General features: G+C 37.9%; 1 protein-coding gene across 1 annotated transcript; it reads right to left on the bottom strand.

The window, feature by feature from the left end:
• Nucleotides 1–4,069: 4,069 nt before the first annotated feature.
• On the bottom strand, nt 4,070–6,521 carry LOC308693491 (chymotrypsin-like protease CTRL-1; the record flags this gene model as incomplete). The annotated part of the gene is made up of 7 exons (XM_081370412.1): nt 4,070–4,231; nt 4,326–4,456; nt 4,557–4,737; nt 5,576–5,657; nt 5,739–5,818; nt 6,171–6,274; nt 6,476–6,521. The coding sequence occupies 7 exons, from the start codon at nt 6,519–6,521 to the stop codon at nt 4,070–4,072; spliced, it is 786 nt and encodes a 261-aa protein (XP_081226538.1).
• Nucleotides 6,522–11,929: the final 5,408 nt, after the last annotated feature.

Here is an 11,929-nt window from a genome sequence, read left to right on the forward strand (position 1 = left end):
AACGCGGACTGTTGAGCAGACGTGTCTCAAGCCTGTTAGTGATCCAACGCTGGATACTCTTATAGGTTACTCCCGGGGATCACGGCTGAACGCGTCTTCTCAACACTCACTTACAAACATTTTTCACCTATCGTGCGTCTACTCTACACCCGTACCACTTAAATCGCGATCAGCCATGGTCTCGTTCACTCCGGCTCCAACACGCCACCACGAAGCCTGGATATTTCCGCAGCAGAAGACGCGAGTCAGGTCTAGACCAAGACCCTCTCCGACCCTCCCGGTTTTCGAGTTATCCACACAAAACCGCTTCTCCGCTCTTCGCGAAACAGAACGCGATGCTGTGATCATCGGTGATTCCATTGTTCGGCACGTCCATGCTACATCAGGTAAAAATAAGGTGCACAGTCACTGCTTTCCTGGTGCTCGTGTTTCTGAAATTGCTGCTCGCGTTCCCGAGATTCTGAACGATAACGAGCGCGTCGGAACTTTGGTATTGCACGCGGGAGTGAACGACATCAGGCTGCGCCAGACGGAAGTTCTGAAGAAAGACTTCAGGAATCTGATCGATACGGTACGCAGCACATCGCCTGATATAACGATCATTGTGTCAGGACCGCTTCCCACGTACCGTCTAGGACATGACAAGTTTAGTAGATTATTCGCGCTAAATGAATGGTTAATGTCATGGTGCAATGAGCAGAAACTGCTCTTTGTAAATAATTGGAATCTGTTTTGGGAGCGTCCTAGGCTTTACCGTGCTGATGGCTTACACCCAAACAGATTCGGATCGGATCTTCTGTCAGATAACATCTCCAAAATGTTAAATACCTTTTGACTAGTAACCAAAAGTCCAAATCATAGTCTCTGCTGCACCAAATTAACTGATATAAATACTAGTGTAGAACATTGCATAGAAACTGTGTCTATTCCCCGTTTAGTGCGATCAAATAATAAATCTACTGCAGGATCTAGGAAAAATCTAATTGTTATTAAAACAGAAAATGTTGCTATTAGTAAACAAAAACAATTTCTAAAGCTAGGTCTTTTAAACATTAGATCACTCACACCTAAGGCAGTTATTGTAAATGAAATAGTCACAGATAATAACTTCGATGTACTTTGCCTTACTGAAACCTGGCTTAAACCAAATGATTATTTCGGTCTAAATGAGTCTACTCCATCAGGATACTCCTATAAGCACGAGCCCCGTCTGATTGGTCGTGGCGGCGGTATTGCAACTATCTATAGAGATATTCTCAATGTTACTCAGAAAACGGGTTATAAGTTTATTTCATTTGAAGTACTTGTACTAAATGTTACGCTCTTAGATGATAGAAAAACATCCCTATTATCTTTAGCCTTGGCTACCGTATATAGACCACCAGGGCCTTACGCTGATTTCCTAAAAGAATTTGCAAATTTTCTCTCAGATCTATTGGTCAATGTCGATAAAATATTAATTGTTGGAGATTTTAACATACACGTAGATAATCAAAATGATACGTTAGGGGCTGCGTTTATAGACTTATTAAACTCTTTTGGGGTTAAGCAAAACGTTACCGGACCAACTCATCGTTTTAATCATACACTCGATTTAATTATATCACATGGAACCGATCCAACCGATATAGATATCATTCCGCAAAGTGATGATGTAACTGACCATTACATGGTAACTTGCATATTACGTACCCCGGTAATATATCATGCTGCGCCGCGTTATCGATTAGGCAGAACAATCCTTCCATCCACCATAGATAATTTTTCAAATTGCTTATCGGATCTGTCTCAGCTGCTGCCTGAACCTAAACAAACAGATGAACTAGACGAACTAACCAGCACTATGAGCACCATTCTCTCTGGAAAATTGGATATTGTTGCACCTATGAGACTAAAAAAGGTCAGAGAGAAAATTAAAGCACCATGGTACAACAATACTACTCGTGTTCTAAAGAGAGAAACCCGTAATTTAGAGCGTAAATGGAAACAAACTAATTTAGAGGTTTTTAGAATCGCTTGGAAAGACAGTACGTCACGCTATAAAAAGGCCCTAAAAGCGGCCAGGGCTGAGCACCTCCGCAAACTAATAGAAAATAACCAAAACAATCCTAGGTTCTTATTTAACACCGTGGCTAGACTAACAAATAAACAAGCGTCACCTGAACAAAATATTCCGTTACAGTTTAGTAGTAATGATTTCATGATTTTTTTCACTGAGAAAATAGAAAACATCAGATCCACAATTGTAAACGTTCAATCTTCAATCGCGCCTTATAATTCAGCCTCGATTATCACCCCGCAAGAACAATTACAGTGCTTTACAACTATAGAACAAAAAGAGTTAAATAAACTTATCATTTCCTCTAAAACAACAACATGTTTATTAGATCCCATACCAACTAAACTATTGAAAGAAGTGTTACCTATAGTGGAAGAGCCTCTCCTCAATATTATTAACTCGTCTTTATCTTTAGGTCATGTTCCAAGAACATTTAAATTGGCAGTTATAAAACCTCTCATTAAGAAACCACAATTAGACCCAAATAACCTAGCAAATTATAGACCCATTTCAAATCTTCCTTTTATGTCCAAAATATTAGAAAAAGTTGTGTCTGCCCAACTGGGCTCTTTCTTGCAAGAAAATGACACCTATGAAAAGTTTCAGTCTGGGTTCAGGCCGCATCATAGCACTGAAACTGCGCTTGTTAATATCACAAATGATTTACTCTTAGCTTCTGACCAAGGCTGTATCTCAATACTAGTTTTACTTGATCTTAGTGCTGCGTTCGATACTATAGATCACACAATACTCTTAGATCGGCTACAAAACTATACCGGTGTTCAAGGACAAGCATTAAGCTGGTTCAGATCATACCTATCTGATCGCTACCATTTTGTCTATTTAAACGGAGAAAAATCGATCATAACTCCAGTAAACTATGGAGTGCCGCAAGGATCTGTGTTAGGCCCTCTATTATTCTCAATATATATGCTGCCACTTGGAAATATTATAAGGAAACATGGAATTAGTTTCCATTGTTATGCTGATGACACTCAACTATATATTTCATCACGGCCGGATGAAAACGCTAAATTATCCAAATTGACAGAGTGTGTTAAAGATATAAAAGATTGGATGACGCACAATTTTCTTTTATTAAATCCAGATAAGACAGAGGTAATACTTATCGGTTCAAAAAACCACCCACAAAACCTCTCACAATACAACTTTAACATAGTAGGGTGTCCTGTTACTTTATCCTCTACAGTAAAAGACCTGGGTGTTATATTAGATTGTAACTTGTCTTTTGAAAATCATATTTCATATGTTACAAAAACAGCCTTTTTTCACCTTAGAAATAAGGTATTGCTACTGACTTATAAAGCCCTAAACGGCTTAGCTCCAGTTTATTTAACGGATCTTCTATCGCCCTATAATCCATCGCGCTCTTTAAGATCACTAAATTCAAGGCTTTTGGTCATACCTAGGATATCCAGATCCACCAAAGGAGGGAGAGCATTTTCACATTTAGCTCCAAAACTCTGGAATAGCCTTCCTGATACTGTTCGTTGCTCAGATTCGCTCTTTAAAACTAGATTAAAGACGCATCTCTTCAGCCAGGCATTCATATTTTAATCTTACAGTTAAATCCGGTCTCTACTTCATAAACGCCAGAGGAGAACTGGCCCCTGACTGAGCCTGGGTTCTCCCAAGGTTTTTTTTTCTCCATTAGGTCACCTGATGGAGTTTTTCGGTTCCTTGCCACTGTTGCCTTTGGCTTGCTCAGTTGGGGATACTTAAATTGATTAATCGATTCAACAGTGCTATTGATCTGCATTACCAAACGTGGATGTTTTACACCAGAAACAAACACTGATGTACTATTTTATTTAATACTGTGAAGCTGCTTTGATACAATCTGTATTGTGAAAGGCGCTATATAAATAAAGTTGACTTGACTTGACTTGACTTGACTATGATTTATGTTATGTGCTTGAGTCACTTCCCATAATCTTTAGAAGGTGTTTTAAATATTTTTATTGGCATTATTTTCAAATTGTTGGAGCTCTAGTTGGAGGCGACGATCTGGTCAATCCATTGGCGAAGGTAAGAGACCCGGGCATAGACGGCTGGGGTGCGAACATTGCAGTCGTTGGTGCCCCAGGACACGATGCCCACCTGATACCAAACACCGGAGCTCTCACACACCAGAGGACCACCAGAATCACCCTGTAGTTGACAGACAAACCCATATAAGCACATCAGAACTAAATCACTGTATGTATGTATATACATTTAGGCCTAGGTATTTGTCCTCATATACCTGGCAAGAGGAGACACCAGAGGCTCCAGCACAGATCATGGCGTCTGTGATTCTGCTCTGACCCCAGTACTGCCTACATTGAGCCGGACTCAGAAGCGGCAGCGCGGTCTGCTGCAGGATATTAGGACTTGCTGTAAAAGCAAAGCAAATAGAAGAAAACTGTAGAATATCCAGTCATTTTAGTCATAAATGTAATTGTTTTGACATCAGTGATGTTGATGATATATTTACAGGTGGTTCCAGTTTTGCCCCATCCAGTGGTGACGCAGCGAGTGCCAGAGGGGATACTGGTAGAGGAGGCAGCCAGACACACAGGAGAGATACGGGACGTCAGCTGGGCTGGAGAGGACAGTTTCAGCAGGGTGACGTCGTTGTTGAAGGTCTGACTGTTGTAGTAAGGATGGGTGATGGCCTACAGTGGGAGGAAAAATGAACTCATGAGATTATTTATTATACAATATACATACACTATACCGTTCAGAGGTTTGTATCTATACCGTTTAATACGATTTTAAAAAATTTTTTTTGAAAGAAGTCTCTTATGCTCACCAAGTCTGCATTTATTCGATCAAAAACACAGTAAAACAATTTGAAATCACTGATTTCTATTGTAATATATTTTAAGTGTATTCCTGTGATGCAAAGCTGACTTTTCAGCATCATTACTACAGTCTTCAGTGTCACATGATCTGTTAGTATTTCTTATTATCATCAATGTTGAAAACAATTGTTCTGCTTCATATTTTTATATCATTTATATTTGTAACTTTATAAATGTCACATCTGATCCGTTTTATGTGTCCTTGTTAAATAAAAATACTGACCTCAAACGTTTGAACAATAGTGTCTAATACAAAACAATAGATCCCAACATATTAGCCAATATAGCTAATAGAGAACGACCTCTGAAGTTTTCTTACTGACTACAAACTAGGGCTGTCAGAGACTTTCGTGATATCTGTCAGATAGTAGGGTCAGTTACTCATGATATTAAAATAAAAACTTACAGCAATTTTAATCTTGTGGTATTACAAGCTGAAAAAAAGAGCAAGGCGTAGCGCAATGGACAAAGGAGTCTGTCACAAGTATTTGTTAAATCCCGCCCCTAGTAAGCAAGCCACACTTTTTTTTAACTATGGCAGAGAGACAAATTCCTGTGGTTTCTGAGGTAATGCCCAGATCAGAGAACCACAGCAATGCAATCAGCAGATAGTGACTCAAAGGGATACAGTATGATTAAAGCATGATACCTTGGCGATCCTCATGACTTGAACAGATTCAGCGCTGGAGCCGCGGTTATGCTCTCCAAGGATAACATAGTGATATCCAGCCCTAGGGTAAGATTGAAAAAATAAGAAAAAAAGAACCAGGTAGGGTATGTTTATAAAGTAAAACAGATTTGAAGGTTCTTACTGAACACGACAGTGAGCAGCAGTGACGACCCAGTACTGGTTGATCAGCGATCCTCCGCAGAAATGGAAGCCATTGGATTGCTGGTTCATACATTAACAAATAAACATGATATAACTCAGTGAATGATGAACACATTGTCAGTAAAAACATTTATCATGTATTTATACATACAGCTTATAGGACCCTCTACAGGGATGTTCAATTCTACTCCTGGAGGGCCACTGTCCTGCAGAGTTTAGCTCCAACTCCAATTAAACACCTGAACCAGCTTATCAAGCTCTTACTGGGCATACTAGAAACTTCCAGGCAGGCGTGTTGAAGCAAGTTGGAGCTAAACTCTGCAGGACAGTGGCCCTCCAGGACTGAGTTTGGACACTCCTGCTCTAGTTCCTTAGGAACAATAATTGCATAATTAAAACTAGCCTCAGTTACCTGGAGCGAGACCTGCCAGGGCCACGAACCGGACACTGCATTCTGTCCATTCACAATTTTGTTGTAGCCGCTAATTACTGGTCTAATGGAAGGCACTCCACAGCCTATGGTAAGGAAAATGAATGCATGCAAAAACATACAATCATGGGTAAACCAGCTTAGTTCTTTTTATAATTGAGTACGTTAATATATTTTGAACCTAAGAAATTCCTCTGTTCTTTAAGCCAGCGATTGCAGGTTTAAAACTAGCTAGTTACCAGTTTCATATACCACACTCATTGCAAGTTGCAACAAAAGAAACTCACCCAGAGTGGAGGCCACCAAAGCAAAACAACTTATGATCCAGAACATCATGGAGACATGAACCGTAATTTCCTACTGTTGTTCTCATTGAGTCTGACGCCTGCTTTATATTCTCTTTAGCATCTGATAAAACTGGGAATCATCAAGGTGCTTCCATGCAGCTGGAAGGATCTCAGAGCTCAGCAACGTTCATATCTTGTTCAGTACAGTCATGTGACAAAAAGTATGTTGAAATATTGACAAGAATAATTAGGTCAACTGGGGAAAAAAGGGTACAAACTAATTAAAACTAATGTTTTCTGAATGCATTCAAGTGCAGCTATGAGACAAACTGGGACGCTATTCTTTCACCTGTAAATTTATAACCTGAAGTTCTTATTGAACCCATACAAGCAGCAGATACAAGAAAGAAAATTAGGGGGTGGGGGAGATTTAAGATCTTTTCTCTATTCTAAGACACTAAATCATTTGTTAACACTTTACTTGAAGGGGTGTGCATAAGACTGACATGACACTTTCATAATAATGAACTTGAAGGAGGTTTTATGCATGTTAATGACAACTATCATTAAGTGTCATTCATAATGCCATTTTTAATGCAAAGATGACATTGTTTGAGATGTCTTTGTTATGACAACTTGACATAAACCAAGACAACATAACCTGTCATAAATATGTCATAAACATGACATAGCAGATTAATCATCAAACTTAAGAAACTACTTAGCTTTATGGGTTAACATTACATTAAATTACTGACCACTTTTTTCCAGTGGTACAAATTGAATGTGTCATTAAAATGTCATTAAGTGATAATACTCTCAAATAATTTTATAACTTTTATAACAGTGTCATGAATATTTTTCTTGACCTCAACTACAGTGATACAAATTTAATTTGTCATTAAAATGTCATTAAGTGTTAATACTGTCAAATTATTTTATAACTAATACTGGAATACTGGAAAAAAAGTGGTCAGAAATATATTAATGTCAAAACCAACCACATGACAGTTTAATGCAGCCTTTCTCAAACTTTTTTCAGTCAGGGCACCTTTCAAAAGTGCATAAAATCTCAAGGCACCCCAGTGTAAAATATAATTTAAAAACACTGCATAACCCAAATGCAAATTACATATATATATATATATATATATATATATATATATATATATATATATATATATATATATATATATATATATATATATATATATATATATATATATATAAAATGAATTTACAATTTTATTAATCCGTTCATAATATGTTTAACCCTTTCACACGTAAATTTAATATATTCTGGCTGACCCCCCCAGCGTGAGTTTTTCAAGGGGACCGTTATTTAGAATGTGCCACTTTATGGTTTCCATGGTGACGCGTCATTGCTTGTCACGTGACACACCGCAGCAGCAACAGAGATGAATGAATTGTGATCTGCTTTTATGTCATTTTTACTTTTTTATTCAAAATATTCACAAATTTGTTAGATATGGCATGAAATATCTGATATTCCGATTGTCAAATATATGCAAGTGGAAGTGTTTTGTTTTTTGAACACCATTATAACGATCGCGTTAGTTGAGCTGTATGCGCGATGGGCGCCGCCATGTTAGTTTGTGCCGCAGACGCAGTTCAGAGAATCGGATCTGTTGGATTTACAAGTGAATTAATCCACTTCTCCCGAAATACATAAAAGTAAGTGGCAGGTAAACTGGGAGAAGAATAGAGTAAATTTTAAAGTTACTTACACAATGTGTATCTGATATGAATAAAACTAATTCTAATATAAATTATTATTATTATTGCCTCTTCCTTTGACATCAGTGTGTATTTTACTAACTCTAAATGTATTGTTTTTTTAGTAATTATGTCTGAAACCTAAAACAAACATTATGTGGATGAAAACACTGAAAAGTTGTGATATATGACAGCTGAGCGCGCCTGTCTCTGGCTCAGCTCCAGCCAACGCGCGAAAGCACATTTGAATTTAGCAGTTGATCACGTCATGCACTGACCGTTCTAATCACACCGGTGCTCCAGGGACCAGCCTAGACTGATCGTACGTGCAAAAGGGTTAAAAGAAGAAGAATGTATTTATGTAAATTCAAATATATTTATATATGAAATGTCAGACTTTTTTTTTTTTTTTTTTTTTTTTTTTTTTGCCTACGTAATTTTTTGGCGGCACCCCTGGCCCTGACACAGTCAGGGGGCACCCCAGTGTGCCGCGGCACCCACTTTGAGAAAGGCTGGTTTAATGTAATGTTAACCCATAAAGCTAAGTAGTTTCTTAAATTTGATAATTAGTCTGCTATGTCATGTTTATGACACATTTATGACAGGTTATGATGGTTTATGTCAAGTTGTCATAACAAAGACATCTCAAACAATGTCAACTTTGCATTAAAAATGTCATAATTGAGCGAATGACACTTAATGACAGTTGTCATAAACATGCATAAAACCTTCATATTCATGACATGTCATGCCATGATTATGAAGCTGTCATGTCAGTCTTATGCACACCCCTTCTAGTAAAGTGTTACCAATCATCTTTTAAATAAATATTTGTTTGTGTCTCAGTCACATTTCAGGTGTTTTGTGGTTGTTTAACACCAAAGAACACTGTGAAAAGATGTTTAGCCCGTGTGGTTTTTAGGATGAACAAGTAAACAAGTCAATCACTTAGCTAATCACTTTAATGCTGACACCTTGGGAATAATCTTCGTCTGCACAGGTTATGTACAGTAACCATGATAATGCTCTACAAGGACAACATATAGAAGAGAACAGGGGCCTGTTTCAATAAGGAGGTTTAACCAACTCTGAGTTCAAACTTGAACTCTGAGTTGATTTACCCTGATACTCATTTTCATGCTATAAAAAAAATAAAAAAATAAAATAAAAAACATGACAGGAACTAAAAATGAACATTAAAACCATAATTCAATCAGTTAAACCTTTAAGCAAAGGTTCATGGCTGTAGGCTACATGACTTTACAAACATTTGACATATTAAATAAATATAATTCAGTGTCTATTTCAATGTGCCACACATGTTTCCATGTTGTTTAATGCTCTTTTCACATAATTAAATGTTCTCTAATCCAACTTGTTACATTTTTTAATTAGGCTAATGAAATTAACATTTGACTTCTACTCCACCAACAGAGGCTAGACCTGCACCACCACTGATTGATGAAGAGGAGATATGGAAGAATATTAAAATCCAACTGGAAAAAGAATTACTGTTGCTTTTGTATTTGAAAGAAAAATAAAGATGACAAAATAAATTGAGAATAATTTGTGTATTTAACAGCTGTGGTGGTTACGGCATATATCTCTAATCTTCCATCTGGCATCCTCCCTTACAGTAATCTGGCTCATTTTCGGAAGGTGCGATGATGGGATTATGTGTGTCATCAATACATCCAACCACACTGGAAATCCTAAAGGAAATTCTAATTATTAGGTTACTTCCAGAGGTCACAGCAAGATGTTATCAAGTGAATATAATTGATCAGATTATCCTCATTTAAACCGATTTCTCCAACACTGTCCTGCAGTCCTGTGAAAATCCTCTTTGATGGATCTCACGGGTTTGTGTTGAGGAAACAACACAAAAACTCACAGAAAGTGTGTGAGAATGAGGCTCACTTTCCTTCCCACTCTGATACAGTGGCCTTACTAATGTGCTCTGCATCTCTGATGTTGTATAAAAAATGTGCAATGAATGAATGTTCTGCACTGCGAACATTTTTTTTTCTTACTTACACTTTTTGCCTTGTTGTTTCCAGTCAAAATATGTAAAAAATTCTTAAATCAAGATGCATTTACTACATAAGAAAAACTCTGGGTTTACCGAAGAAAACCTGCTCCCGACCAGGTTAGGTTAAAGGGTTAGTTCACCCAAAAATGAAAATTCTGTCAGTAATTACTCACCCTCATGTTGTTCCAACCCCGTAAGACTTTCGTTCATCTTCGGAACACAAATTAAGATATTTTTGATGAAATCTGAGAGCTGGATCACTCCTCCTGAAGGCTTATGGACACCTTAACTTGCTGGCCCAGAAAATGTATTAAAGACATTGTTAACCCATTTAATCCCAAATTTTTCCCAGACACAAAAATATCCAAATCATGTGTCATTAGTATCCCTTTGAAACAATCAATCATAATTTTTTGAAATTTTCATGGAAAAGTGTGTGAAAAAGTGTGTTTTACGGTCGGTCACAATTGTGACCGGTGGGATACTGTGTTGTATCAACCATTGTATTGATTTAATATTGGTCTATTTGACCTGTGCAGTGTGTTTGTGTGTGTTTTTGTGTGTGTGTGTGTATGTTTTTTTTTTTTTTTTTGTGTGTGTGTGTCTGCGTGTGTGTGTGTGTGTGTGTGTGTGTGTGGAGATCAGACATCAGAGGAGACGTGACCGTGTGTGTGTGTGTGTGTGTGTGTGTGTGAGAGTTTCTGTCTCTGTGTGTGTGTGTGTGTGTGTGTGTGTGTGTGTGTGTGTGTGTGTGTGTGTGTGAGTTTCTGTCTCTCTCTCTCTGTGTGTGTGTGTGTGTGTGTGTGTGTGTGTGTGTGTGTGTCTGTGTGTGTCTGTGTGTGTGTGTGGAGATCAGACATCAGAAGAGACGTGACCGTGTGTGTGTGTGTGTGTGTGTGTGTGTGTGTGTGTGTGTGAAATTAGGTAGAAAGTTAGGTAGCAGCAGAAAGTAAGGTAGAACAGTTAGCCTATGTGTATTAGTATGTAAATACAATGGGTTATCCCACCGGTCACTATTGTTGCCGTTGACATGTTTGTGAGTTCTATGAACACATTAAACAAAGTTGAGTAATTGCAAATGCATATATCAATACTAGACACCTTAAACATGATGTGTACCAAAAATCTATGTCCTATCTTTATGTTAACATACTTTACCACCCTTTTCTTTGGGAGCTTTCTTGCTGCCATCCTCTTCTCTTGGCGCAAACAGGAAATAAACAGCTCTGGTCATGTGACAATTTACAGTAAACATGCGAAACTGCACATATTTCATTGAGACCCTTTATTATTCAATATCAGCTGGAAATGCATTGATAGATCATTTAGTAACATTTTTATAGCCTTAGAAATGAAACACTTTTTTACGGTCACTATTGTGACCGGTGGGATTGTAATATAGTCCAAGTGACTCCAGTGGCTCAATCTTAAGTTTATAAAGCGACGAGAATACTTTTTGTGCGCAAAAACAAACAAAAATAACGACTTTATTCCACTTTTCATTTCCTTCTCTCTGGACCTCGAGTCTTTTTACGTAGTGTTTAAGCGTAGCGCATCTGTGTTTCACGTCACCACGTAGGCTCACTATTGGGCGACGCTGGTCATGTGTGATACGTGGTGACGTGAAACACAGACGCGCTACGCTATTACACTACGTAAAAAAAAAACTGGAGGTCCAGAGAGAA

The sequence above is a fragment of the Scardinius erythrophthalmus genome (assembly GCF_964197995.2).
Source record: "Scardinius erythrophthalmus genome assembly, chromosome: 7".
In the NCBI taxonomy this organism is placed as follows: domain Eukaryota; kingdom Metazoa; phylum Chordata; class Actinopteri; order Cypriniformes; family Leuciscidae; genus Scardinius; species Scardinius erythrophthalmus.